Consider the following 25,307-nt stretch of genomic DNA (forward strand, 5'->3'; position numbering starts at 1 on the left):
TCATTGGCAGTTCTGTCAAGAGTGTTTTCCAAGCATTTCATATGTTTTAAGGTTTTCTTCTTTTAATTTAAATCAAGTGAAGGAATTATAAAAGGTTATTGTGCTCCTGCTTTGGGAATATTAGTCCCTTAGTGCAAGAAAGGATTTCCCCCCCAGTTTATTCCATTTTCTCTGACCTTTCACATGTCATGCAAATAAGAGCATATACTCTGCTCCTGAATTTCTTGAAAGGGATTTGTTTCTTTCATAGGCAATATTTTATACCATTTCAACTAGGCAAATGTCACAGAAAATAATTACTTGGAGCATTATTCAATATTTGTCTTTTACTCTTGAATTTCAAAAAATGAGAGGAAAGAATTTACTATTACCAGTTACTTTTGCTCTAGAGACAGTAACTAGATCTAATAAAAGGCTTAAAATACACTGTCTAGTCAGGATAACTTCAGTGAGCCATCTACACTTATAAAACAAAGCATATAATTTCCAACTGCCCCCCTTTTTTCTTTTACTTTGCAAAACATAAGTATAACCTTAGTGTGTTATTTTAAAAGACCAAAAAACATAAAGAGTCTAGCTCAACTTGTTTCAAAAGACTTATGTTTATTTCAGTGGGAAAACTGATGATAAAGGAGTTGAAAACATACTCTAATCTCAAAAACATGAACTGAAGTGAACCACATCCAATTCTTTCTCAAAACTTGTATCTGATTTTAAAGTTACATTTCTTACATTATAAAGATAACACGTGTTCAATGCAGAAACCTTGGAAAATATAAATTAATAAAAGAAAAAGAAAAATCACCATAATCCTAATTCCTGCTCTCCACCTCTGAGACAGCCACTGTTAATATTTCCAAATATTTTTTAATGCATATGACATACACACATATATAATTTTTTATAAGATTGAGATAGTTTTTTTCTAACCTGCTTTTTAATTAGATTCATCATAAGCATTTTCCAATAATTAAATATTCTTTGAAAATTTGATTTGGTCCACATAATAGTCTATCTTATAGATGTATTTTATTTTATTTAAATAATACCCTAATGTTGCACATTAATTTTGTTTCCATATTTTTGCTATTTTAAATCCTACTTTAATAAATATACTTGTAGATAATTCTTTATGTGCTTGTAGATAATTCTATATTTAATTACTTTCTCAAACATATTCCTAGAAGTAGATTGGCAACTCTTTCTCAGCAAAACTGACTATCACCAGTAGCTTATAAGAATTTTTGTTTCGGGCTTCCCTGGCGGCGCAGTGGTTGAGAGTCCGCCTGCTGATGCAGGGGATGCGGGTTCGTGCCCCGGTCCGGGAGGATCCCACATGCTGCAGAGCTGCTGGGCCCATAAGCCATGGCCGCTGAGCCTGCGTGTCTGGAGCCTGTTGCTCCGCAACGGGAGTGGCCACAACAGTGAGAGGCCCGCGTACCCCAAAAAAAAAAAAAAAAAAAAAAAAAAGAATGCTTGTTTCACTTCATCATCAGTAAGTTTCTTTGTTAAGAAAAACCTGCTGATTTGCTAACTGATTTTAAATTTTTATATTTTATATTAATTTACAGTTCACTGATTACTAGTGAGGGTAAAAGGCTTATTTTGAATGGCTTATTGGTCATTGGAAAGGGTTCTATATGTAGAGCTATAACTGTTGCTATTTTGTTGTTTTGGAATATTTGTCTTTTGTTGATTTCAATAAACCTTTATATATTAGGGATATTATTTTTTAGCTATCGCATAGGTAGCAAATATTGAGTTTTAGAGAATTAAATAAGGAAACCAGTGAGTGCTGGGCAGAGACTGGCTAGCTACTCACAGAACCATTTTTCTTCTTCCCTAGGATGCACTAGACCACATTTCCCATCCTCCTTTGCAGTCGGGTGTGGCGGAGTGACTGAGTTCTAGCCAATGGAACGTGAGTAGGAGAAATGTGCACCACTTTTAGACCTGGCCCATGAAAACGTTCCATGTACCATATTCCCTTCTCCTTCCCCAACCACCAGCTGATTGCAGAGGACTGCACATGACAGAAGAAAACTGATCCCCAAGTGCTCATGTGGAAGTCCTCCTCCCTTTGTTAATCAGGACACCCGCTCAAACTTCACTTGAGCAAACAATAAACTTTTTTGGAGCTAAGTTGCTAAGAACTGGAATTTTATCTCATAGCATCTTGTATTACCCCAACTATTGTCAAGAACCTTTAAAAAAAACCCAGAATCTATTAATCTACTCCTAGAAATCTATTATAAAGAAATAGTCTAAAATATGAACAAAGATTTAAGCACAAAGATGTTTATCACACATTAGTTACAATTGCAGAATACTGAAAATAATGAAACTATCCAACAATAAGTAGTGTTTGTTAATAGTATTTTTTTTACTTTTAGTTGTATTTTATTTTTTTATGGACATATGTTTGACGTATAACGATGTAAATTTAAGGTGTATAACATGTTAATTTGATGCATTTATATATTGTAATATAACCACCATCGTAACGATAATTAGTACCTATATCACATTATGTAATTATCCTTTCTTTTTGGTAGGAATAATTAAGTTTTAGTCTCTTAGCAAGTTTGATTATTATAATACAATATTGTTGTCTATATTCACTGACCTGTGCATTACATCTCTAGGACTTTTTTACTGCTCATTGTAAGTCTGTACCCTTAAACATCACCTGTCCTGTGACCCTATCTCCATTAATATTATTTTTAATAGTTAATGTTTACTCAGCACTTACTACATATTTAACACCATGCTAATGTGCTTTACATGCATTATCTCATTCAATCCTCAACCTAGACCTTAGGCCCTATTATATCCCATTCTACAGATAATACAAATCAAAGCATCATGGGTTAAATAACCTTCCCGATCACACAGCTAGTCAATGTCAGGCCTCACACTCAGGTGTGAATCAAAACCCCTATTGTTAACCACTATTATATGGTGCAGTCACATGAGGTAATGTCACTTTGGGGAAAATGCTTATGACATTTGAAGCCAAAGCTGCATCTATATTACGGTTTGACTATATTTAAAAATATACATAGAAAAAGAAGAAAGAAAATACATTAATATGTTAGCAGTAAAATTATCTCTGGGTTGAATGACTGTTATTCTTCCTCTCTCATAATATTTCTCCACATCAAAAAAAAAAAAATGAAGTAATGTTTAGTGTGCTGTGGATAAAACTGGTATACTTATAAATGTAAATGAATAAAACCTTCTTGGAAAGCAACATGGGAATACGTATTGTGAAGACGCTCCTGCCCACTGACTAAGGAATTTATCCCAAGGATATCATTCAAAATAAACATGAAGAGGATCTTTGTGTATATGCTATATACTATGCTATGCTATACAAGCAAAGAAACTAGAAAGCATATAGATTTCCAACAATATGGGAATAAGCAAATTAGGATACTGAATAGATTAAAACATGTAAAAAATTTCTAAGACAATAGGGTTCTTATTTTAGGGCAGAAGGATTATAAGTGATCTTTTTTCCTTATTAAAATTTTTCTCAGACTTCCCTGGTGGTGCAGTGGTTAAGAATCCTCCTGCCAATGCAGGGGACACGGGTTCGAGCCCTGATCTGGGAGGATCCCACATGCCGCGGAGCAACTAAGCCCGTGCACCACAACTACTGAGCCCACGTGCCACAACTACTGAGCCTGCGCTCTAGAGCCCGCGAGCCACAACTACTGAACCCACGTGCCACAACTACTGAAGCCCGCGCGCCTAGGGCCCGTTCTCCGCAACAAGAGAAGCCACTGCAATGAGAAGCCCGTGCACCGCAACGAAGAGTAGCCCCCGCTCGCCGCAACTAGAGAAAGCCCACGTGCAGCAATGAAGACCCAATGCAGCCAAAAATAAATACATAAATACGTAAACAAATAAACTAAAAAATATTTTTTTCTCTACTGAAAATTTAAATAAATTTTTTCCATTAATAATTTATATCTCTAAGTTTTCTCAGTTTGTTGCAATAACCTTGCTATCAATAAGTTATTGTGGTTTCTCATATTCAATCCTATCTATAAGAATCTCAACATATTTCACCAAACAGTTCACTAGTTGATGATAATAGAAGTATTTTTCAATTTTCAGAGGAAATATTATAAAGGAAAACAAGGTATTAAATGCTTATTTCTTTCTGGCAGTAGTTAAATCAAATTGGTTAACAGAAGCCAGTGTAAGAAAACTGATTCTGGAAAAATTGAACTTTAATCAAATCTATGCTGTATGCCTGGTAATTTCTTCCCTCTCCTTAATTGGCTGCTTCAATTTCATTCATGTTTCCTGGAATTAAAAGTTTCCAGGGGCAGAGATTGATTTAAATTTTCACCAGTGCTCTTTCAAACAAGATACTAATGATTTCAATTTTACAGTGTTTGTTCTATCAAAAGCGAACCAGGACACAGGCCAAAAGTACCTCTTGGCTAAATGAGGAAATGAGGAGTAATAGAAAATGTGGATAGTTAACTCGGTCAGGACTTACTCCAGGTACAGAGGCGATCATCTGCTTGCTCAGGATCGTTGACTCAGCTAGTTTGGTTCCAGCATCTGCACAAATAAACTAATAAGAAATTGAAAGGATAATTATTTTTAAGAGCATTTGGACAGTAATAAGGAATTTGTAATTTTATTAACTTGGCTTAAATTCATTAGCGTCTACTTTGGTGACAAGCTGCCCTAGATATATGGGACTTGCTAGTCATGAGAGTTCATTCCTACCAGAAATTCAGAATCGTAGTACTGGGATTAACACACAGATTCTCACTTTAACCAGACAGTAGTTCAGTGGCACTGAAATGCCACATTCAGTCAAGGAAGAAAGGAAAGGTGTCACATTGCCAGATTTATTCTGAAGTCATGCTATTTATTCTTCAGCACTTTTTGACAGTTCCTGAATTTTCATAGATTTTCCGGACTTCTGTCATTATACCATACATTTTGACTGAAAACAGAAAAACAGTCAACTTCAGAGTGAGGACTGTACCTGTTTCTTCCCCTCCGAGGCCCCTCAGTATCTGGTCTTTCTCCTCCCACTTCATTCATGCCTATCCTCTGTGCTGATAATGACCCCCCCCCCCCCGCTCCCTCTCTGTGTCCCCACAGGACTTTCCACACATTTCCATTGTAACAGTCATCACATCAGGTTGCAATGATCTACAAGTCTATTTCTCAACTGGCTACAAGATCTTCGAGACCACAGATCTGATGCAGCTCACTCCTGGCGCTAGCTTCATGCCCGACATCTCGGAGGGGCTCAGCAAGAGTTTGTGAAATGAGACGATTAATCAGGTATGACTCGAGATCACGGTGAGGATGGATTTGTCAGCTTACAACCTGATTTGCTTCATTACAGATTTTTACAGGTGTTTCCCACTTAATGCAATGCCCAACTATTTATTAATGGTTTTAGGGGAAAAGTCAAACATGAAGTCTGTAGAGTTTGCTAAGAGCAGCTAGTTCCTGCTTAGTTTCTCTTTCCTGGCCTCTGGCCCCAGTGACTTGAGGATCCAAAGCTGCTGCTACCCAGAGCTCAGAGGTTCTCAAAGAAGCTTTGACCCTGACAGCTCTTCCTTCTAATTCATTTCACTCTCATACTGGAAGAGCATGATAAATTTAGGTAGGTCAGCCAGGCAGGCATGGTCCCCGTCAAACTGAGGAGAAGCAGTACAGATCGGGGTAGCAGAAAAAGTCTCAAGGAGGACGAGGAACAAAACCCAGCATGTTGTCAGCTTAGCCAGAGATCGGAATCTAGGCGTTATTAACAGGCAGCATTGGCCAATGAGGTGAAGCTCTAACGTCAAAAGACTTTCTGAGGGTCAGGGGCCTGTAGACTTCTCATCTGGGGCCATGAGCTGGTTTTCAAGTGTGGGAGAGGCGGTCCTCCCTGAAAGGTATTTCGGGACAGGTAACTGAGCTGGAGCTGAGACGACAGCAAGCAGAGCTGTCCCTGAAAGCGGCATGGCAGGAGTGGACACAAATCTCCAGGCTCACATTCTATCCTCTCCATTTGCCTCGCAGACAGTTAGAGAAAGCTGAAGAATCTATTTGGCTATTAACTCTGAAGACCAGCTAGTAACATCTAGGGAACACCTAAAATTTTCTATTATTTTATTCAAGAATGCTTATGTCTGCTCTCCTAACTTGGACTTATTTCTAATAAGAAAAAGTAAATAAATGAGGATAAATAATAATAATGAAGCCTACAACCTTGGCAAACCTCTAAGTAAAAAAGGAAAATATTTGAGGGACTTCTCTGGTGGTCCAGTGGTTACGACTCCACACTTCCACTGAAGGGGGCACGCGTTTGATCCTTGGTGGGGGAACTAGGATCCCGCAAGCCGCACAGTGTGGCCAAAAATTTTTTTAAAAAAAAGAAAAAAGTAAAATATTTGATAGAGATACATAGTGAAAAGAAGGAACACTCCCAACCTCCTGGCAGATGCTGCATGTTTTCCCAAAAAATGTATTTTCAAAAGCTATCAGAGTCTGCCATCTAAGACAAACGACTTACAATAAGTTCCAAAAGCCCCGCCAGGACTCCAGCGTTTTAATTAATTTCTTTACAGCAGAACCAAGAGACTGCACAGCTAAGAGAGGCAAAAAGAAAAGAGAGATGGATCTAACTGTGGGTGAAGCGGGTAGGAGTCCTCTGCAGTATCCTATGTAAGGATGGTGTAAACCCTGACCCCTAAAGTATGCTTGCAAGCCTGGCTGTGCCCCTAAGGGCAAGAGAAAATGTGTGAAGAAGCAAAATTTCAAGTGTCTGTATCTCCCTCAGCAGAAGCGTTTCTCCCTCACCAAACTCAGGTTAGAGCTTCACCTTATTGAGTAGCATAACGTAAGCAGGTTGTTAGCCATGTGGTGTTAAGATTTGAGGCCAAATTCAAACGTCCGATCTGCGAGAGCTAATAGATAACTTCAGAAGTCAGAATTAATTTTTTAAAAAATCACTCTAAAAGTTACGGAGGTGTCTCAGAGAGTCTGATGTACTAAAAGGCATAAAAGTACATAAACCTCTAAAATCATCTACTATTTTTTATCAATGTCTTTTCCTCCAGTGTAATTTTACATAATATGTATGACTAAAACCTTAACAAACTTTTCTGTCTTCATTTTATATAGCTGCCAACTGAAAAACTCCATTATTATTTTATAGAGTTGTTCAAAATATAAAGATATAACAAAATCAGAGGGAAAAAGAATGATGGCTATAGAAGGAAGAATTCAGTACTTTCAGATAGAAATATGCCACTGAAATAGGCACTCCCGCATGAATACAAAAGAAACGCAATACCCATTATGTGTCATTACTAAAATCATTATCAAAATGATACTCAAAATAGGATCACCACCTCTCATCCCAGAGAGTGATCAGATTATTACTAACGCAACAAATATTAATTACCCCACATCAATAGTATCCGGGAATTAAAAACAACAGCCGTAACTCTGCCGTTTCTTTGTCCTCCAGCCCACAACTAAACTATCTTTAAAAGAAAACCTTTCACCCACATGATTTCTCACAGCTTGAATATGCAGGTGTATCCCACACAGTGGGAGTGTTACATGCAAATTAGCAGAATGTCTACTCTTGACACATAATAGGAGCTGAGGAAATTCTTTTGGATTTGAGCCTATATAGATTTTATGGTAGCTTTCAATGAGTTATCACTCCATTATGAAAACTCTAATCCATCCTGAGAACAATAATAATAGCTTATTACACATGAAATATCTACAGCATGACAGCAGAAGAGAAAATGTTATAAGTGAAAGCAAAAATGTCAACAGATCTGAATTAAAACAAGATAGGGCAACTGTCCAAAGTATAAAAGGGGAACTATACCCCAATGGTCAACAATAGTAGATTCTGAAGAATACATATATTTTTTCTATTTGGAAAATTCTTTCCTGTCTCCATGCCTCTTTTTCCTTTTTTAAAAAATCCACTTGAACATTTAAGGCCACCTGATTGTATATGTAAGTTAAAACAAATAACAGGAGTGATGGCTGAACGACCATAATACAGCAGACTGGGAGATACTCCACAGTGCCAGGCCTCCAGGAAGAAGTTCTAGAAATTGAAAACCAGATGGGTACCTGTCACCGCCTTGAAATGTTTAGAACCTGAATGACCCTGCATCCCTTGGGCAAGTGTTCCATTGTCTTTTAAAGGAACACTCTTACTGCCAGAGTATTTGGTAAACAACAAAAGTAGGGTTTACCCATGAAAAGAATTATAAACAGCCTCATATCTGTGAACTCATCTATCTACTAAGTTATTAATTAGAGAAGTACAATAGTAGAGGGAATGTCCTAGTGGTTCCCTGTGGGGTGAAAGAATGAATGGTAAATCCAAGGTCTGAGCAACTGACTCTCTTCTCGCCAATGGGGCTAGTGTCACTCATGATGGATCACCAGGGGACTTTTGGTTTTTTTTTTACTTCTAAGCTTTAAGAAATTTATCTTTTTTAAAATTTTATACTGGAGTGTAGTTGATTAACAATGTTGTGTTAGTTTCAGGTGTACAGCAAAGTGATTCAGTTATACATATACATGTAGCTATTCTTTTTCAAATGCTTTTCCCATTTAGTTGGTTACATAATATTGAGTAGAGTTCCCTGTGCTATACAGTAGGTCCTTGTTGGTTATCCATTTTAAATACAGCAGTGTGTACATGTCAGTCCCAAACTCCCAATCTATCCCTCCCTCTCACCCTTCCCACCAGGGGACTTTTTCCTTCCAGTTGTTACTTTCTTTTCTTTTTCCAAGTTGCATTTTCAGTTAAACAGAGCCACCTCCAGTGTCCTGAGATGACGGTCATGATATCCAAGAAGGAAGTCGCTGTCTGCCCCAGACACATTGTTCATATTGTGAATCTGGTCTCCCAGGTACCAGGAACTGACACTGCCCACCAGTAAAGGGGAAAGCTTCTCTCTGACTCCATGCTAGATTCTCTGGTTTAAGAGAAACTACCAGAGAACAGGCTACCACTTCTGCTACCCGCCTGAACATTTGTCAAGGGCAAGAGAAAAAGGAACGGGGAAACACTGCAGAAAGATGCACCGCTTCCTGTAGTGAGACAAAAGATGCTTCTCCCTCATCCCATGAGTGGCCCTGTGGCAGACTTTTCTCCACGACTTAGCCAGGAAGCACAGCAGGGAAAAGGGAACTACTTTTGTTTTTTTTAAGGTATGCCTCACTTTTATTTCTCTTAGTAATTTTTTCATTACTGGTTTATTCTGAGTTTATAGAACAAGGATATGTTACTTCAAAATGGCATGGTGTTTAATATTTTTTGTTGGAGAAGGTCAAAATGTTATTCACTAGGTTGTTCCTCATGGGCATGATCTCAAAATGTCCCCCCCCCCAGATATCTCTTTGATCTAAATAATTTTACAATCTGATTTTTAAATTTAACTTAATGACTCAATGACAAATACATATTTGTTTTTAAAGATGAAAATGTTATACATTTGAAATGGCATGAGAGAACCCAAAATACACAGAAGAATTTACTTTTTTGTCTTCCTTCTTCCTAAAGCTAATTTGTGTTTATTTATTCACCTAGCTGTGATGCAATAACCACTGTTTTCATGGTCTCCCGAAGCACTGAGCAATTTAAACTGTCGGTGTTCTTTCACCGTCTTGTGACAAGTTCTTATTACAGCCAGCTAATGTACTTCAGAGAAAAACCCGCCCCCCGTTGCAGTCACAAAGCGGGGTGCTAGAACCCAAGAAGATCAGCCACACAGACCGGCTCTGCCAGGACTGAGGGCAATCAAGGGACCAGCCTCTGACGCCCGCAGGAAAGCACCCTCAGGGCCTGGAAACTGAGGTTGCTTTGAGGTGGCATGTCCCCAATCTAAACGCTGTCAGAAGCAACTGACTTCCAGACACTGTCAACCTGCTGGCCTTACCTCTCTCGTGGGCTACTTCACTAAGCCTAGGTCACCTGCCCTCTCCTCCAAACCAGTGTTGATCTTATCAACCTCTATGGTCAGTTGCATCAAAGTTACTTGTACTCAAAAGTGGTGTTGCTGCTGCTGTGTGAAGAGGTAGGACTGGCCAATGGCAATCCACTGGAAGAGATTCAATCTGTCTCTTCTTAGGAACACAGATATTTCCCGGCTATGCTTTGCTTCTGTCTCCCTCTTGGGCTGTCCAGCATCTTGGTACAATGGGAGCCATTTCACTCTGACTATATCATGCCCAACATCCACTGCCATCACTTTCCAGCAGTCACTCCTCTCAGAAAGCATCACTGTGCCTGGGAAAGCTCTTTAAACATGACTTAAGACCATTCTTCACTGAAAGTATACCAACTTTTTATTAAATCTCAAGCCTTTGAGAAAAACTCCGTTCTGTTCCCAAGGATTACTAGTATAAGGCGGGGGAGGAAGCGGACCAGTTAGTGGATATTAAATGGTTAATGACAAGGGTATTCCTCCTCTTCTCCCAGGTAAACACCCAAACTTCTGCACACCCTTCAAAAACATACGATCCCTTTTCTACACCACTTCCCTCCTCAGTACACACCTCTGCTACCGTACCCATCACACTGCGTCGGGAATTTTTGTTTCGATGTCAGCTACCCCTATCCGACAGGAAACTCCTGGGAGGAAGGGGCCATGACATTCATCTTTGTTTCCCCAGCACCTGGGCCAGGTCAGGGCTCATAACGGTTAATGAGCCTTCCTCCATTTCCCAGGCTGAGCTGGCCACTCCCTCCTCCACAGTAGTTTATATACCGTGCAGACTTTCAGTATACTGGTTAGCACGTTATAAGGGTAGGGCCTATGCCTTTATATCTCTATATCCTCAGAACCTAGCCGAAGATAGGTGGTCAGTAAATATTTGTAGTGGGAAATAATGCCAGATGATGGAAGACCTTGACAATTCGGGTACCACAAGGTCACCGGAGGTTTTCGATGCACAGAGTGATATGATAAAGAGCAGAGTTTTAGCAAAATTCCTCTAGGCAGCCATAGGCTATAAGACTGGATTGACGTGGGGAGAAATAAACGGTGCAAAACGCTAAGAGCTATTAACGGTAATCCGGGCAAGTGATGTGCGGGGCCTGACTAGGCTGTGCTCTATACTGATTAGACCCTGTGGTCGGGTGCTTACGCTACTTATGCCAGCTGTGTGATCGTGGGCAAGTCACTGAACCCCCCCGAGCCGCGGTCTCCTCATCTGTGGTACAGGACCAATTCCTCTCACGGTTGAAGGAGTGAGGGGGATATATAAAACCCCAGCATGCTGCCTGGCACTTAATAGGTGCTCCATTAATTTCCCCTTCTCCCTCATCTCTCCAAATGGCACCCAAGGTACCTAAGATTCAGGGAAACCGACAGCTTGATATCAAGCTCCATTTTCCTTCATTCATTTAAGCTCAACCTTGTAGGCCCAGACTCTGGGACTGGTCATAACGCTCAGCAGGGAGAACTGAAACAGCTGTGACACACTTCCTGGGTACTTTGCACAAACGCAGGCTGAATGATACCCTGATCCCAGCTGCAGCTCATGACCAAGTCTTTAAAACCAGGCTCAACCTTTGGGGTAAGAGGCAGGATCCCAGTTTACCTGATCCCTTGCTGACACCCCTGGCATGGCCAGCCTTTTTCTAAACCCATCCTCATGTCGTTATTCCTAAATTTATTCCATCTTTCTGCTAAAGCCTCCCTTTATTGCTTGAAGATGGTCAGCCTCTGGTGCTGAACTCCAACCCCAGGCAGAGTTTGGCCTGCACCCACCAGTCCTTTGTGACCCAGTTCAAACGCCACTTCCTTCATGAAGTCTTCCCTGATTTCACATCATATGAGGTAAGATGCCTCCTGCTCTTAACTCCCCCCTAGGACTTTATCTACATCTCTTTCTCACTCACGGCACTAATTGCAGCCTATCTTGTGTGATCAAAACCTGCACACTTGCCTAAGATGCTGAGCTTAGGATGCCAGGGATGGAGAGCTAGAGCCTCTCGTAAGCAGCCCTACAACCAAAAGCACTAATCTTTGCAAGTTCTCTAGAGCCTGCCTGGTATGTGTTCAAGCCCTGCCCCCTGCCTTAGGGCTCCTGTGGTGCTGGTTCTTTCACACCCACATCCCACCCTGGTTGGACTCAGTCCGTCCTGCCTTTTGATCATATCTGGCTGGGCCCACCCTCACTTTCACTTCTGCTTCACAGAGATTTGGCGACCCATCCATACTCATGCGACTCCGCGATCAGACCTCAGCCTCCGGGTCGCTCATTTTTGGCTTCGTTAGTCCTGCCTCAGCTCTGGTAGCCATTAATGGGCTGCCCCTCCAACCTACTGGACCATAAACTTCTCGCAGACACATTATCGTTTCATTCTTCTTTTTCGTTTTTCACAGAACTAGTTCCACAGTAGGAACAAAATAAATACTCCTTTTCCGGTCTTTTTTGGCCAGTGGAAGTGCCAAGTGCATAGTAATAGACAGATCATGGCTCACGTAAGATATTATTTCTTATCTCTGGACAGACATTTAATTTATGCATATGTCCCACACCTTCCTTAAATTTTCCAAACATAAGTGAATTTCATGAAAAGTGAAATGAGGCATAAGCCTACCTGGACAAGCAGAAGGAGGTTTGTATCCGGTAAAGGAGATTTGAGCTTCAGGGCCTGCAGGAGTTCTAGAACAACACTACGAGACAAATAGAATTTATCCCTCTCCTAAACGAAACAAGAGAGAAGAAGGTAAGCGATTTCTAAAACTTCAGTTAGAATAGATCTATGTCAAAAGAGCTTCCAAAAGATTCACAGATCAGAAATAAGAAACAGTATTTAAAAATGCATAATGAACTGTCCTTAAGAAATAAACCCAAGAAAAAAGAAAAAGGGCATTTTTGTGTTTGTAATGAGTTTAGTGAAGCACTGAGAACACATAATTTAATGGATGAGAAAAAGACAGGCTACCTCTTAAAGACTGAAACCACGAGATTTGGTTCTTATTCACAGAGGAGAGGTTCCAAGAACTGCAGAAACTAAACAAATCTAAAAGGATGTTTTTCAATAGAAAATGATGTAGAGAAAAACATGTAACACTGTTGAAAGGGTCTCATATCCTTTCAAAAGGAGCTTACTTTTTAAGTGGACTATTTCAAGCATACAGAAAAACAGAGAGATGGAATACATCATCTACCTATTACCCATCTTTGTTAAATCATAGCATTTTGCTTTATTTAATACTTTTTATCAAAAATCAAACATCACAGAAATAGTTGAAGCTACCTATAGAGTGCTCTCTTTTCTTTCTCCCTTCCTTGAAATAGCCACTATTTTGAATCTGGTGCTTATTATTTCATGTACTACACTTTTACTACATATGTATACCTCCATTATAAGGCTTACTGTTATTTTTGCTTGTTTTTAACTTTCTATAATGTTATCATACAATGCAAATCTTTCTGCAACTTATAATTTTTTACTCCATTTTACATATATATATATATATATATATATATATATATATATATTTTTTTTTTTTTTGTGGTACGTGGGCCTCTCACTGTTGTGGCCTCTCCCGTTGCAGAGCACAGGCTCCAGACACGCAGGCTCAGCGGCCATGGCTCACGGGCCCAGCCGCCCCGCGGCATGTGGGATCTTCCCGGACCAGGGCGCGAACCCGTGTCCCCTGCATCGGCAGGCGGACTCTCAACTACTGCGCCACCAGGGAAGCCCTCCATTATATTTTTGAAGTGAGTCCCTGTTGATACATATGTTCTCATTCTTTCAACTGAACAGTTTAATGATGTTTTATTGTATGAACATACTGAAATTCATTGATCTGTCCTTGTTAATGCAATGCTAGAATATTTTCAATTTTGTAAGCTTTATTTATTGTCAAATATAGCACACATGCAGAAAAGTACATAAAATGTAAGTGAACAGATAAACAGATTAGCACAGATTGAACACTCATGTAATCAGCACCCAAGTCAGGTACACATCACAAGTACCTTAAAAGTCCCCTATGTGTCCTTTCTTGATCATAACCAACTTATTGGAGACCCTGTAGGTCTGTATCCACTGTCTTTTCTTTCTACTCATTCTCACTTGTGGTGTCTTGCCTCCTCATATGTCTGGTTATCTTTGCATGTTGCATCCTTTATTTTTAAAATATTTTTAGAAATAATTTGAGGCCTGAAATGTTATCTTCCTCCAAAGAGCTTTCTCTTCATTTTTTACCAGGTACTGGAGGCACTCGTGATCCAGGGTTACCTTAATACACATACAAACCTTGTAATATCTTATCTTGGGCCACCAAAGGTCTTGACAGGGATCTGTGTCCATGTGAGGACAACTTTACTTCTGGGTTATCTTTACTTAGTGGTCCCAGCCAAAAGGTGCAGGAGGTGCAGGATCAGAGAGTCTCCACTCTTGGAAGGTCCTGGATTCTGACTTTTTTCCCCCTACCCTCCTGGATCTTCCAGAATTGTCACATCTTTCAGATAGGCAAACACCCCCAGAGCAAAAAAAAGGTCTTCAGTGCTAGGCTCACATCTCTGCATTTCTGTGTTCTCTCAGATCTTAGCCTGGTAATTCTATATCTGGTTAGCATTTTGATGATTTTTAAAAGTTTTCAGAGAATAGTTTGTTCACTTTTTTAAGAAACTTTTCAAATCCAGTGGGAGGATACATTCAAATTATCTAGTCCATCAGTAACAGGAGAGAAAGTCTAGGATATTTATTGGAATTATACTAAATTTATAGGTTATTTTGTGAGAATCAGCTATCTTTATTATGCTGGGTCCTCATGAACACGAGATCTGTCTCCATTTATTTAACGTTGTTTAATAAAATTTTCTGGTTATCTCCATAAAATTATTGCATATTTTTGTTAGATTCATTTTTTGTTGCCACAATAAATGCTAGTTTAAAAGTATATTTTATAATCATTTGTAGCTGAATAATTAAAGGTAGATGATTTCTGGGTATTCATTTGTATCAGCATCCTTGCTGAACTCTCATAAAAGTTATAAAAAGGTGTCTAGATAGATTCTCTTCAGTTCATTTGTAATCACATCATCTATGAAAAGGGAGAGTTTTTTTCCTTTCTAATCCTTATACTTTGATTTCTTCTTCCTGTCTTACTCAACTGAGCAGGACCTCCAGAACTAGAGCAAATAGAAGCAGTGATAATGGCCATTCTTGTCTTACTTATGATTTTAAAGGGACTACTGTTGGCATTTCACCATAAGTATAATGTTTCCTAGAGATTTCTGGTAGACATCCTTTATCAAGTTATCCCTTTTAGTCCTAGTTTGACAAGATTTATCACAAATGGATGTTGAATTATATAGAATGCTTCTTTTGTATCTCTTGAGATAATGATAAAAGCTTTTCCTCCTTTAATCTGGCAACATAAATAGATATTCTAATATTTAAACCAATTTTATATTACAAGAGAATCCTCACTAGGTCATGAGGCTTTAGTTTTTTTTAATTTTTTAAACTGAAGTATAGTTGGCATACAATATTATATAAGTTCCAGGGGAACAATATATTTATTCACAATTCTTAAAGGTTACACTCCATTTATAGTTATTATAAAATATTTCCTATATTCCCCATGTTGTACAATATATCCTTATATTTTATACATAATAGTTTGTACCTCTTAATCCCCTACCCCTATACTGTCCCTCCCCACTTCCCTCTCCCCACTGGTAACCACTAGTTTGTTCTCTGTATCTGTGAGTCTGTTTCTTTTTTGTTATATTCACTAGTTTGTCGTATTTTTAGATTCCACATATAAGTCATATCATACAGTATTTGTCTTTGTTTGTCTGACTTACTTCACTTAGCATAATGCCCTCCAAGTCCATCCATGTTGCTGCAAATGGCAGAATTTCATTCTTTTTTATGACTGAGCATGAGGTTTTATTTTTAATGCATTAACCTGGGATTATTCATTCAGAATTTTTGCATCTTTGAAGTATAACTGGCCTATAATTTTCCTTTCCCCTACTGCCCTTGTCTGGTTGGTATCAAAATTCTATTGGCCTCATAAAATATGTTGCAAATTGTTCTCTTTTTTTCTATTCTCTGTTTTAGTTTGCATAAAGTAGAGCTCAATCTGCTCCTTAAATGTTTAATGAAAGTTGTCTTTAAAATTGGAATGGTTTTTAAACTTAAGATAGATAGCTAGTGGGAAGCAGCCACATAGCACAGGGACCTTTGTGCTTTGTGACCACCTAGAGGGGTGGGATAGGGAGGGTGGGAGGGAGGGAGACGCAAGAGGGAAGAGATATGGGAACATATGTATATGTATAACTGATTCACTTTGTTATAAAGCAGAAACTAACACACCATTGTAAAGCAATTATACTCCAGTAAAGATGTTAAAAAAAATTGGAATGGTTTTTAACTACTGATTCCATTTTTTTATCATTTAAGTCTAGCCATCTTTTTTCTGATTGTTACACATTACATTTTTTCTAGAAAATTGTCCCTATTTCCCAAGATTTCAAATTTACTGGCTAAATCTTCTCTTTATATTCTTCATTTCTTTATCTCCCTTTGCTGCATGCTATATAATTTCTTCAGATCTATTCTCATTTCACTAAATCCCTCTTTGGCTATGTCTAATTTGCTCTCTAACCTGTCCACTGAGGTTTTTTTTATGTCAATGACTATTTCATTTCTAGAATTTCTACTTTGTTCAAATCTATCTGGTTTTTTTTTTAAGTGACTAGATCTTTTCTCAAGTTTTTAATTCATCTTTTAATGCTTATCATTCAGAGTATGTTTTTATAGTCTCTATCACATTGTTCTAATATTGGAAGTTCTTAGGGGGAATAATCTGATTTTTGTTGACTATGCTAAAGTAGCTCATGGTGGATTATTTCTTCACATGTTTTGTAATTTTAGATCATGATCTCATGTTCATCCAGATTTTAATTATGGGAATCCTGTTGGGCCTAGGTTGAAGGCATATCCCTCCAGAGAGCTTTGAGGATTGATTTTGAGCTTGCTTCTGCCAGACACTCCAATGCAATTACTTGCCCAGCACCAATTTATTTGACTTTTGGGGGTTCACAGAGCATGCAAATTCTAAACATGTTCAAAGACAGGCTCATGTTTACTAATTCTCAAGGGAAACTACAAATCTTTCAGTTCCCAGGCTCAGACAGAGCCCATTCTTTGTCACCTCCATATAAGAATATATCCTTTCCAAATCAAACTTTTCTCAAACATATAGCCTTTCAAGGGTTCTGGCTTTCTCCTGGGGACAACTCAGCTCCAACTCCCAGCCTGAAATAGTCCCAAGACTTCATTTCCTTTCTCTGTATGGGCTTTAAAACTCAAGTCACTAAGGAATATAACAAAAAAGAAACAGACTCACAGACATAGAGAACCAACCCGTGGTTACCAGCAGAGAAAGGGAAAGGGGTAGGGGACTAAGAAGTACAAACTATTGGGTATAAAATAAGCTACAAGGATATATTGTACCACACAGGGAATATAGCCAATTTTTATAATAACTATAAATGGAGTATAACCTTTAAAAATTGTGAATCACTATATTGTACACCTGGAACTTATATAATATTGTATATCAACCATACTTCAATTAAAAACAAAAAACTCAAGCTACTGAGTTACCAAAACAATCAATTTCTCTACCCCAAGACTGCTACAATATCAGCTTATATGCTTACCACTCTGGTTCTCAATTCCCTTTTCATTTTTTCAACTTTCATTCTTATAAAATTTGCTATATATTTAAAATCATGTTTATTACATTTCATCCATCACTTCTAGCATTTTAAGTGGGACAGTTTTCAAGTTATCGAGATTGCCCGATTGCCAAATAGTCTCCAAAGCTATTACCTTTCTATGTCTTTTCTTGGGCACATGAAAAGATGCTCAACATCACTAATTATTAGAGAAATGCAAATCAAAACTACAATGAGGTATCACCTCACACCAGTCAGAATGGCCATTATCAAACAAATCTAGAAACAATAAATGCTGGAAAGGGTGTGGTAAAAAGGGAACCCTCTTGCACTGTTGGTGGGAATGTAAATTGATACAACCACTATGGAAAACAGTATGGAGGTTCCTTAAAAAACTAAAAATAGAACTACCCTATGACCCAGCAATCCCACTACCGGGCATATACCCTGAGAAAACCATAATTCAAAAAGAGACATGTACCACAATGTTCGTTGCAGCACTATTTACAATAGCCAGGACATGGAACCAACCTAAATGTCCATCGACAGATGAATGGATAAAGAAGATGTGGCACATATATACAATGGAATACTACTCGCCATGAAAAGAAATGAAATTGAGTTATTTGTAGTGAGGTGGATGGACCTAGAGTCTGTCATACAGAGTGAAGTAAGTCAGAAAGAGAAAAACAAATACTGTATGCTAACGCATATATATGGAATCTTAAAAAAAAAGTGGTACTGATGAACCTAGTTGCAGGGCAGGAATAAAGAGGCAGACATAGAAAATGGACTCGAGGACATGAGGTGGGAGGGTGAGGCTGGGGCAAAGTGAGAGTAGCATTGACATATATATACTACGGAATATAAAATAGTTGGCTGGTGGGAAGCAGCAGCATAGCACAGGGAAATCGGCTCAGTGCTTTGCAATGACCTAGGGGGTGGGATAGGGAGGGTGGGAGGGAGGCTCAAGAGGGAGGGGATATGGGGACATGTGTATGCATGTGGCTGATTCGCTTTGTTGTGCAACAGAAACTAACACAGTATTGTGAAGCAGTTGAGGAGAAGCCTCAATTAGATACTGCTATTTCTTTAGCTATTTCTTATAGTTTCTCATTATCTGTGAAAAAGGTGGGAATGCCCTAGATCAAAGCTTTCTACAACTAACAGTCATTTTGAGTTGCAGAATGAAGAAGGGTAGATGACAACAGGAAGAGAGAGGCCACAGAAGTTATGATAGATTATGAGGGGATATAATGCATAATGAATATTTAAAACTATTTTAAATATTTAAATATTTTTTAAAAAATATTTAAATATTTAAAACTATTTTAAATATTTAAAATATTTTAAAAAGATATTTAAAAAAATATCTTGAATTCAAAATAGTGGAAGGTCCACTGTAATCAATACTTATAGTACACAGCATAGAAAGTACAAACTCATTATGATTCCTCCTCTATAAAATATATAATTTAAACAAATCAAACATAAAGAAAATTAAGAAATAAAATGACTTCTAAAAATAGAATATCTTTTCATTGTATTTGCTGCTGTGTCTTTTTTTTTAAGTGGAAAAAAAGAAAAGTTATTTTTCAGGAAGGATTTGAAAGAAGAAAAAAACACTGATTATTTTCGTAGTTAGAAAACATATTGTTCCAGGCAGAGTAATAAACAGTTTATAATCATAAAGATTAAAGAGAAGGTTATCATGAAACACTTAACATGGTGGAATGGACACAAGATGGTAAGAAAGGAGACAAGGATGTTTTAAATAGAATGAAAACCTTGATAAAAGTTAGATTTTTAGGAGGAATTAAAGGGCTTGTAGAAGTGGACAACGTGAATAAAGGAGTATTCTGAATGTTTAAGAGGGAACAACAGAAACAGAAAGCCCATTGAAAATAAATTTGGAAATTGGAAAAGTAGCATTTGCACATTGTTCTTAAGGACAGCAACGCTCTCAATTTGTCCTGCCTTCTGCTTTTCCATTAGGATAGTGTCTATCAGTACCAACAAGGCTGCTATATGCACTGGGCAAGCAGTACTTTTCCACTTCCTCAGTAGTGGGGCAGGGGATACTAAAGATAATGCAATAGAGAAACCATTATCAAAGCAAGATGACAAACGATGAGATTACAGTCTCAGAGGCCAAGAACCCAGAACTGGGGAGACAGACAAATGATGAGAATTAAGGAGCTCTCCACAGGCTTTTACAAATGACAAGCGGGTATTTTTCTACTCTGGGTATAAAATTGATATGTACTGATGGCTTGCCCACTAATCATAGGATGGTGAACTTGAAAAGGACATTAGAGGTCATTTAGACCATTATCTCATTTCATTCGGAATACCGCTTCTCCTCTAAACCATATGACCCTCAGTTCTCCACATTTGCATATATAATGTATAGTTTATATATTTGTGTGTGCGAAGTGTTTCCTTCTAATGAATTTTATTAGACCTCAGTTGAATTACTCACTTTTAACTATACTGAGGCAATTAACCTAAGAGGGATTTGATACTGATTAGAAAGAATATGTTTCTGCCAGTTTTTTGTTTCCCAGGGACACATAAACACACATGCAACCTTACCTTAGTGAAAGCTCGGTAACATAAGCCACACACCTCCACCAGGTAGGCCAAAGTGAAGATGGCATTCTGAATTACAAAGCTGAGCAGTTTTGAAAATGGTTCCAACAAACTCTGCAATGAGATTGGGGCCAAAATAAAACCAAAATCAATTGCTGATTCTTTCATTTAAAAAAGTATTAAAGTCTAATGATACCTTAACTAATGGGATCACTCTTTCTTAATTCCAAATCTGTTGCCAGGTGGCTACTGTAGCAACCCTGTTTGTCTAACAAGAACAGAACTGAATCTTCAATCAATGGCTCAAAGAGCATGAATTAATCATTTTATTGCTAAAAAGAATCCATTTTTTTCCATGTGGCATCATTTATAAACCTATGTAACTCCAATCTTATCCTCATATCCACCACCAGCAATCAAGACTCTGTGAAGTTTGCTTTAGGATCTCCCGCTCTATTTCTCTGAATCTTTAGGCATGTGTGAGTTCATCAGACCCAGCTCCTCTAGAAGCCTGTCATCTCAGGTAAGTAGCACAAACCACCCTTGCACGTAAGTACCAAAGCACTATTAGCTTAGATAATACACATCAGGACCCAGCTTCCTGCCAGTGTTTACCAGGAAGGCTGTCAGTTTTGGTTTCCCCATCTGAATCCCACCCATAAAGGGTCAGTTTTAGATCCTTATGCTTTAAGTCATTTAGAGACATTTATTGGGCACCTACTAAGTCGCAAGCAGAGTTACACGCTTTTGTTTCGTTTATCTCATTTAAATTTCTGATAACAATCCTGGGGAGAAAGTATATTATAATAATTAATGACACAAGCTCTAGAATTTCACACCAGTGTTTGCAAACTTTAGCTCTCTGTGACCTTGAATAAGTGATTTAACCTCTCTGGACTTAATTCTCTTCCCTGTAAAATGAGGATAATAATGACCTCCATCTCAATAGTGTTGTGAGAATTAAAGAAGATAATGTATGTAAAGCACTTGGCAACAGTAAGCCTTCCATCACTGTTAGTTATGAACTGCGCCATAACTCTCTGAAGCTTTACTATCCCCATTCTTCAGCTGAGGCAGTTAAGTAGGCAAGTAACTTGCCTAGGCCATACAGCCATTGAATGGAATTCAAACTCAAATTCCAGGGCAATTTTCCAGAGGGAGAATTGCTCTGTAGGGAAGACAGGATTTTAACTGGGCTCCAAAAGACTTCGATGCTGTGATTTCCACTACTTCTCAACCTCTATGGTCCTAACTATCTGGATTATGAAAGTAATACATGCTCAGTGTGCAAACGCAGGATCTGTAGAAAAGTACAGATAAGGAAATAAAAGTCATCCATATTCCCATCACCCAGTGATAACATTTTGATATATTTCTCTTCTTCATCACACACCAGTTTACTCAGTTGAAATCTTACACGTATATATAATACTACATTTTGTTAAGATAATAACGTACGAAATTTCCAATGCTATTTAATTCTTCATAAAGATCCATTTTAATGGCCACAAAAGTCAGATTTTATTATATATAATATCTCAATAAATATGTTTTTGCATGAAATTTGCATTTTCTTCCTTACAATAGATTACCAGAAAAAGAATGACTAAATCAAAGAATATGTGCATTTTTGAGGTCCTTTTTCCTTATGGATACAAAAATGAATTCATTACATGATAGCTGCCTCTGAGGATAGGAATTATGTTTGTTATTTGTATTACCCGCAAAACCATGCAGTGCTTTCCATGCAGAAAATCTTAGAGACACTCTTTGAAATAGTATTATTGATTCAGTATTGTTTGCGTTGTATAAATGTTGTTGCCTTAAAACACTAATAATGAATGAACAGGGATAGGGATAGGAATATGTCTCTGGTTGATATACATCCTTATTGGTCAAAAAAAGAAACCTGAATTCAGACCTATATAGAAACTTGCTCTTTTATCTAGCAAAGCAGCATGGTAATGGGGCAATACAGTACAACAGACAAATAAAAAAGCTGGAAATCAAAGGACATAGATTCAAGTCTCAAATCTTCCAGTAACCAGCTCTGCGACCTTGGCCAAGACACTTCATCTCTCTGAGCCTGTTTCCTTATCTGTAAATGAGCAGACTAGACCAAATGATCTCTATGCAATTTTCCAGCATAAACCATGAGTCTATGCAAGCACAGTCAAGGTAAAAAGTTACAGGGGATGTGGCTTCTTGGTATATTAACTAGTAGCTACAAGCCATTGCAATACAAATTATTGCACTATTGCATATAGTGCAGCCTGGGAATGTAGCCAGGAATACGAAAGTAAATGAGCCATAGTGCTGGACTTCATAAAGCTCACAGGCTCACTGGGGAGACTTCAGTATAGTAACTGCTCATATAGAGAGCTCTGTCAGGTATTGTGGGATCTGATATAGGAGGAAGTTGCTACAGAAAACGTGAGCCTTTATAAATTAGAATGGAATTCAGATTCTCATCTTGAAGAATGAGAAGGAGTTCACTCACCAGCAAGGGTATAAAGCATTTCAGGCAAAGGAAATGGCCTAAGCAAAGGCAAGGAAGTATGAAATTAAATAAGATTATAAATTAGCACAATGTCTGCCATATGGTAAGTGCTCAGCAAACAGTGGTTATTGTTTCACTGATGATAATGATGATGATTCTGAAAGTACCCAGGAAGCACAGGGATGGGACAAGTAGCCAAAGACTAACTAGGAAAGGTAGGCTTGCAAGTTAATGAAGTACCTTCTTGTATGCTCCATTAAGGAATTTGGACATTATCTTAAAAGAAGGGAGAAGTTATCAAAGATTTTAAACAAGGAACCAGTGCGATGAGATCTGTGTTTGGAAGGATCATCTAGTTCATAGTATTGAGGATGAACTGGTGGACATGGCCCAGGACTAAAAGGACCAATGATATTGTAATCTATTAGAGTTCTTCATACTAGGCACTTTCAGAAGGTTGAAAGTGGCAACTACAGATTATCATACTAAGTGAAATAAGTCAGAAAGAGAAAGACAAATACCATATGATATCACTTATATGTGGAATCTAAAATATGACAGTGAATCTATCTATGAAACAGAATCAGGGACGTAGAGAATAGACTGTTGGTTGCCAAGGGGTGGAAGGTGGGAGAGAGATGGATTGGGAGTTTGGGATTAGCAGATGAAAACTGGTATATCTAGAATAGATAAACAACAAGGTCCTACTGTATAGCACAGAGAACTATATTCAATATCCTGTGATAAACCAAAATGGAAAATAATATGAAAAAGAACGTATATATATGTATAACTGAGTCACTTTTCTGTACAGCAGTAATTAACACAACATTGTAATTCAACTATACTTCACTAAAAAATAAATATAAAAAAAAAGGTTGAAAGTGAAGCATTCAGTATGTGATAACTATTTCTTCAGTATTGCTTCCTATATGCCTGTCTTTTTAGGTTAAAAAAATAACCAAATAACCAACTGGTTATGTTTTTCTGAAACATACATACCCTTGTGGCATTGGTAGAGGGTATCTTCAAGAGGCAAATCATAATTCTCAAACTGGAATCTAAAGAACACTATGAACAAATACAAAAAAAGTAAAAGTCAGTACTCTTCTTAACATATCTTTTGCTTCATATATTTCCTCTAAGCATTTATTTTAGGGAAAAAAAATCTGAAATATAGCTGCCTCCTTACAGTTTTCCATGCCATATATTCATGTTGAAAAAAAAATTCTTAGCTTTAAAAATTTCATTAAACCATTAATTAAACAGTGTTAAACAATTAAATAATATTAATTGATATTAAATGTGCCCAATCCTAAAGAGGTCTATTAATTTGTGAAAGGTCCTGTTGAAAAAAAAAACCTACTTAGATCAATTTAAAACCATTAGGCTTATTAGTCCAAATAAAGAACATTTCATCTGTCATTTCTCTGCTACGAAAAGATATAACAATAACCTAAGAAAAAGCAGTAAAATTCCTACAACAGAAAATCATGCCTCACAAATCAAGTAGCATATTTTGGCACAATTCCACATCAAAATGTACTTTTTAAATAACGTGTACTGGGTTTGGGGGAAAATGTTATAGCAAGAATAAGCAATGATATTATTTAACATTGTTAAATATATGAAAATAGCAGGTTACAGTGAAATCTCTGCAGCTGTGCACAATACGAACCTCTTTAAGATAGTACAAACGAAGCCAGTGTTTCTCCAAGTATGATCCCTGGACCAGCAGCACCTCTATTACCTGGAAACTAGTTGGAATGCAAATCCTCAGGTCGCACCCCTACTGAACCAGAAGTTCTCAGAATAAGGCCCAGGATTCAGATTTTTAGCAAGTCCTTCAGGGACACTGACACACACCGATGTTTGAAATCCACTTCTCTAAATTGATGAGAACAAACTACAGAAGGTCTTTCAATGGCTTAATGTTTTCCCCAGAGATTAAATACACAGCATAGGATGATCAGAGGCAGTGCCCAGACAAAATCCAGCAGGGCAAGTTTTCAGATAAATGCTGAAAGCATTTCACAAGTATCAATACCTCCTAAGGGAACCACTGGTCTATTTAATCTGCTCAATACCCATACGAGTTGACGTGACATTTACATTACTTTAAACCAGGGGCTGAAAACCGGGTGCTCATCAGGTCCCCACAGTGACCTATGAAGGAAGTCAGGAAATATCTTAGGAAACGTGGGGAGATGAGGATTGCATTCTCAAATAACAGTTGGCTAGAGTGGAGTAGCAGCTGACCCCATTAGAAAGGACTGGTGCTCTCCAGTTCTCAAGGGTCTCAATTCTCCTTATCTCACTCCACTCCACTCATTAACCTTGCAGTCAGGGTCCCTTTGGACAGGACTGATTATTACAGATTAGGTTTACTAATTGTTTCCAGCTGGCAATACTTCCAACTAGTCCATGTTCAAGTTAAATATTTTCATTATAGCACCGCCCTACAGGCATTTGAATT

At 38.0% G+C, this 25,307-nt stretch overlaps 1 protein-coding gene across 3 annotated transcripts in view; it reads right to left on the reverse strand.

Annotated features, from left to right (window-relative positions):
• Positions 1-25,307, reverse strand: part of UNC79 (unc-79 homolog, NALCN channel complex subunit) — a 201,812-nt gene that overhangs the window by 20,516 nt on the left and 155,989 nt on the right. For all 3 annotated transcript variants that reach the window (XM_033850688.2, XM_073800093.1, XM_073800094.1), the window contains 4 exons: positions 23,834-23,902; positions 20,335-20,445; positions 12,626-12,730; positions 4,517-4,594 (listed from right to left, as the gene is read on the reverse strand). In XM_033850688.2, the coding sequence (XP_033706579.2) occupies positions 4,517-4,594; positions 12,626-12,730; positions 20,335-20,445; positions 23,834-23,902 (363 nt within the window). The remainder of the gene's footprint in view (positions 1-4,516; positions 4,595-12,625; positions 12,731-20,334; positions 20,446-23,833; positions 23,903-25,307) is intronic.

Source organism: Tursiops truncatus, chromosome 2 (genome assembly GCF_011762595.2).
Source record: "Tursiops truncatus isolate mTurTru1 chromosome 2, mTurTru1.mat.Y, whole genome shotgun sequence".
Lineage (NCBI taxonomy): Eukaryota > Metazoa > Chordata > Mammalia > Artiodactyla > Delphinidae > Tursiops > Tursiops truncatus.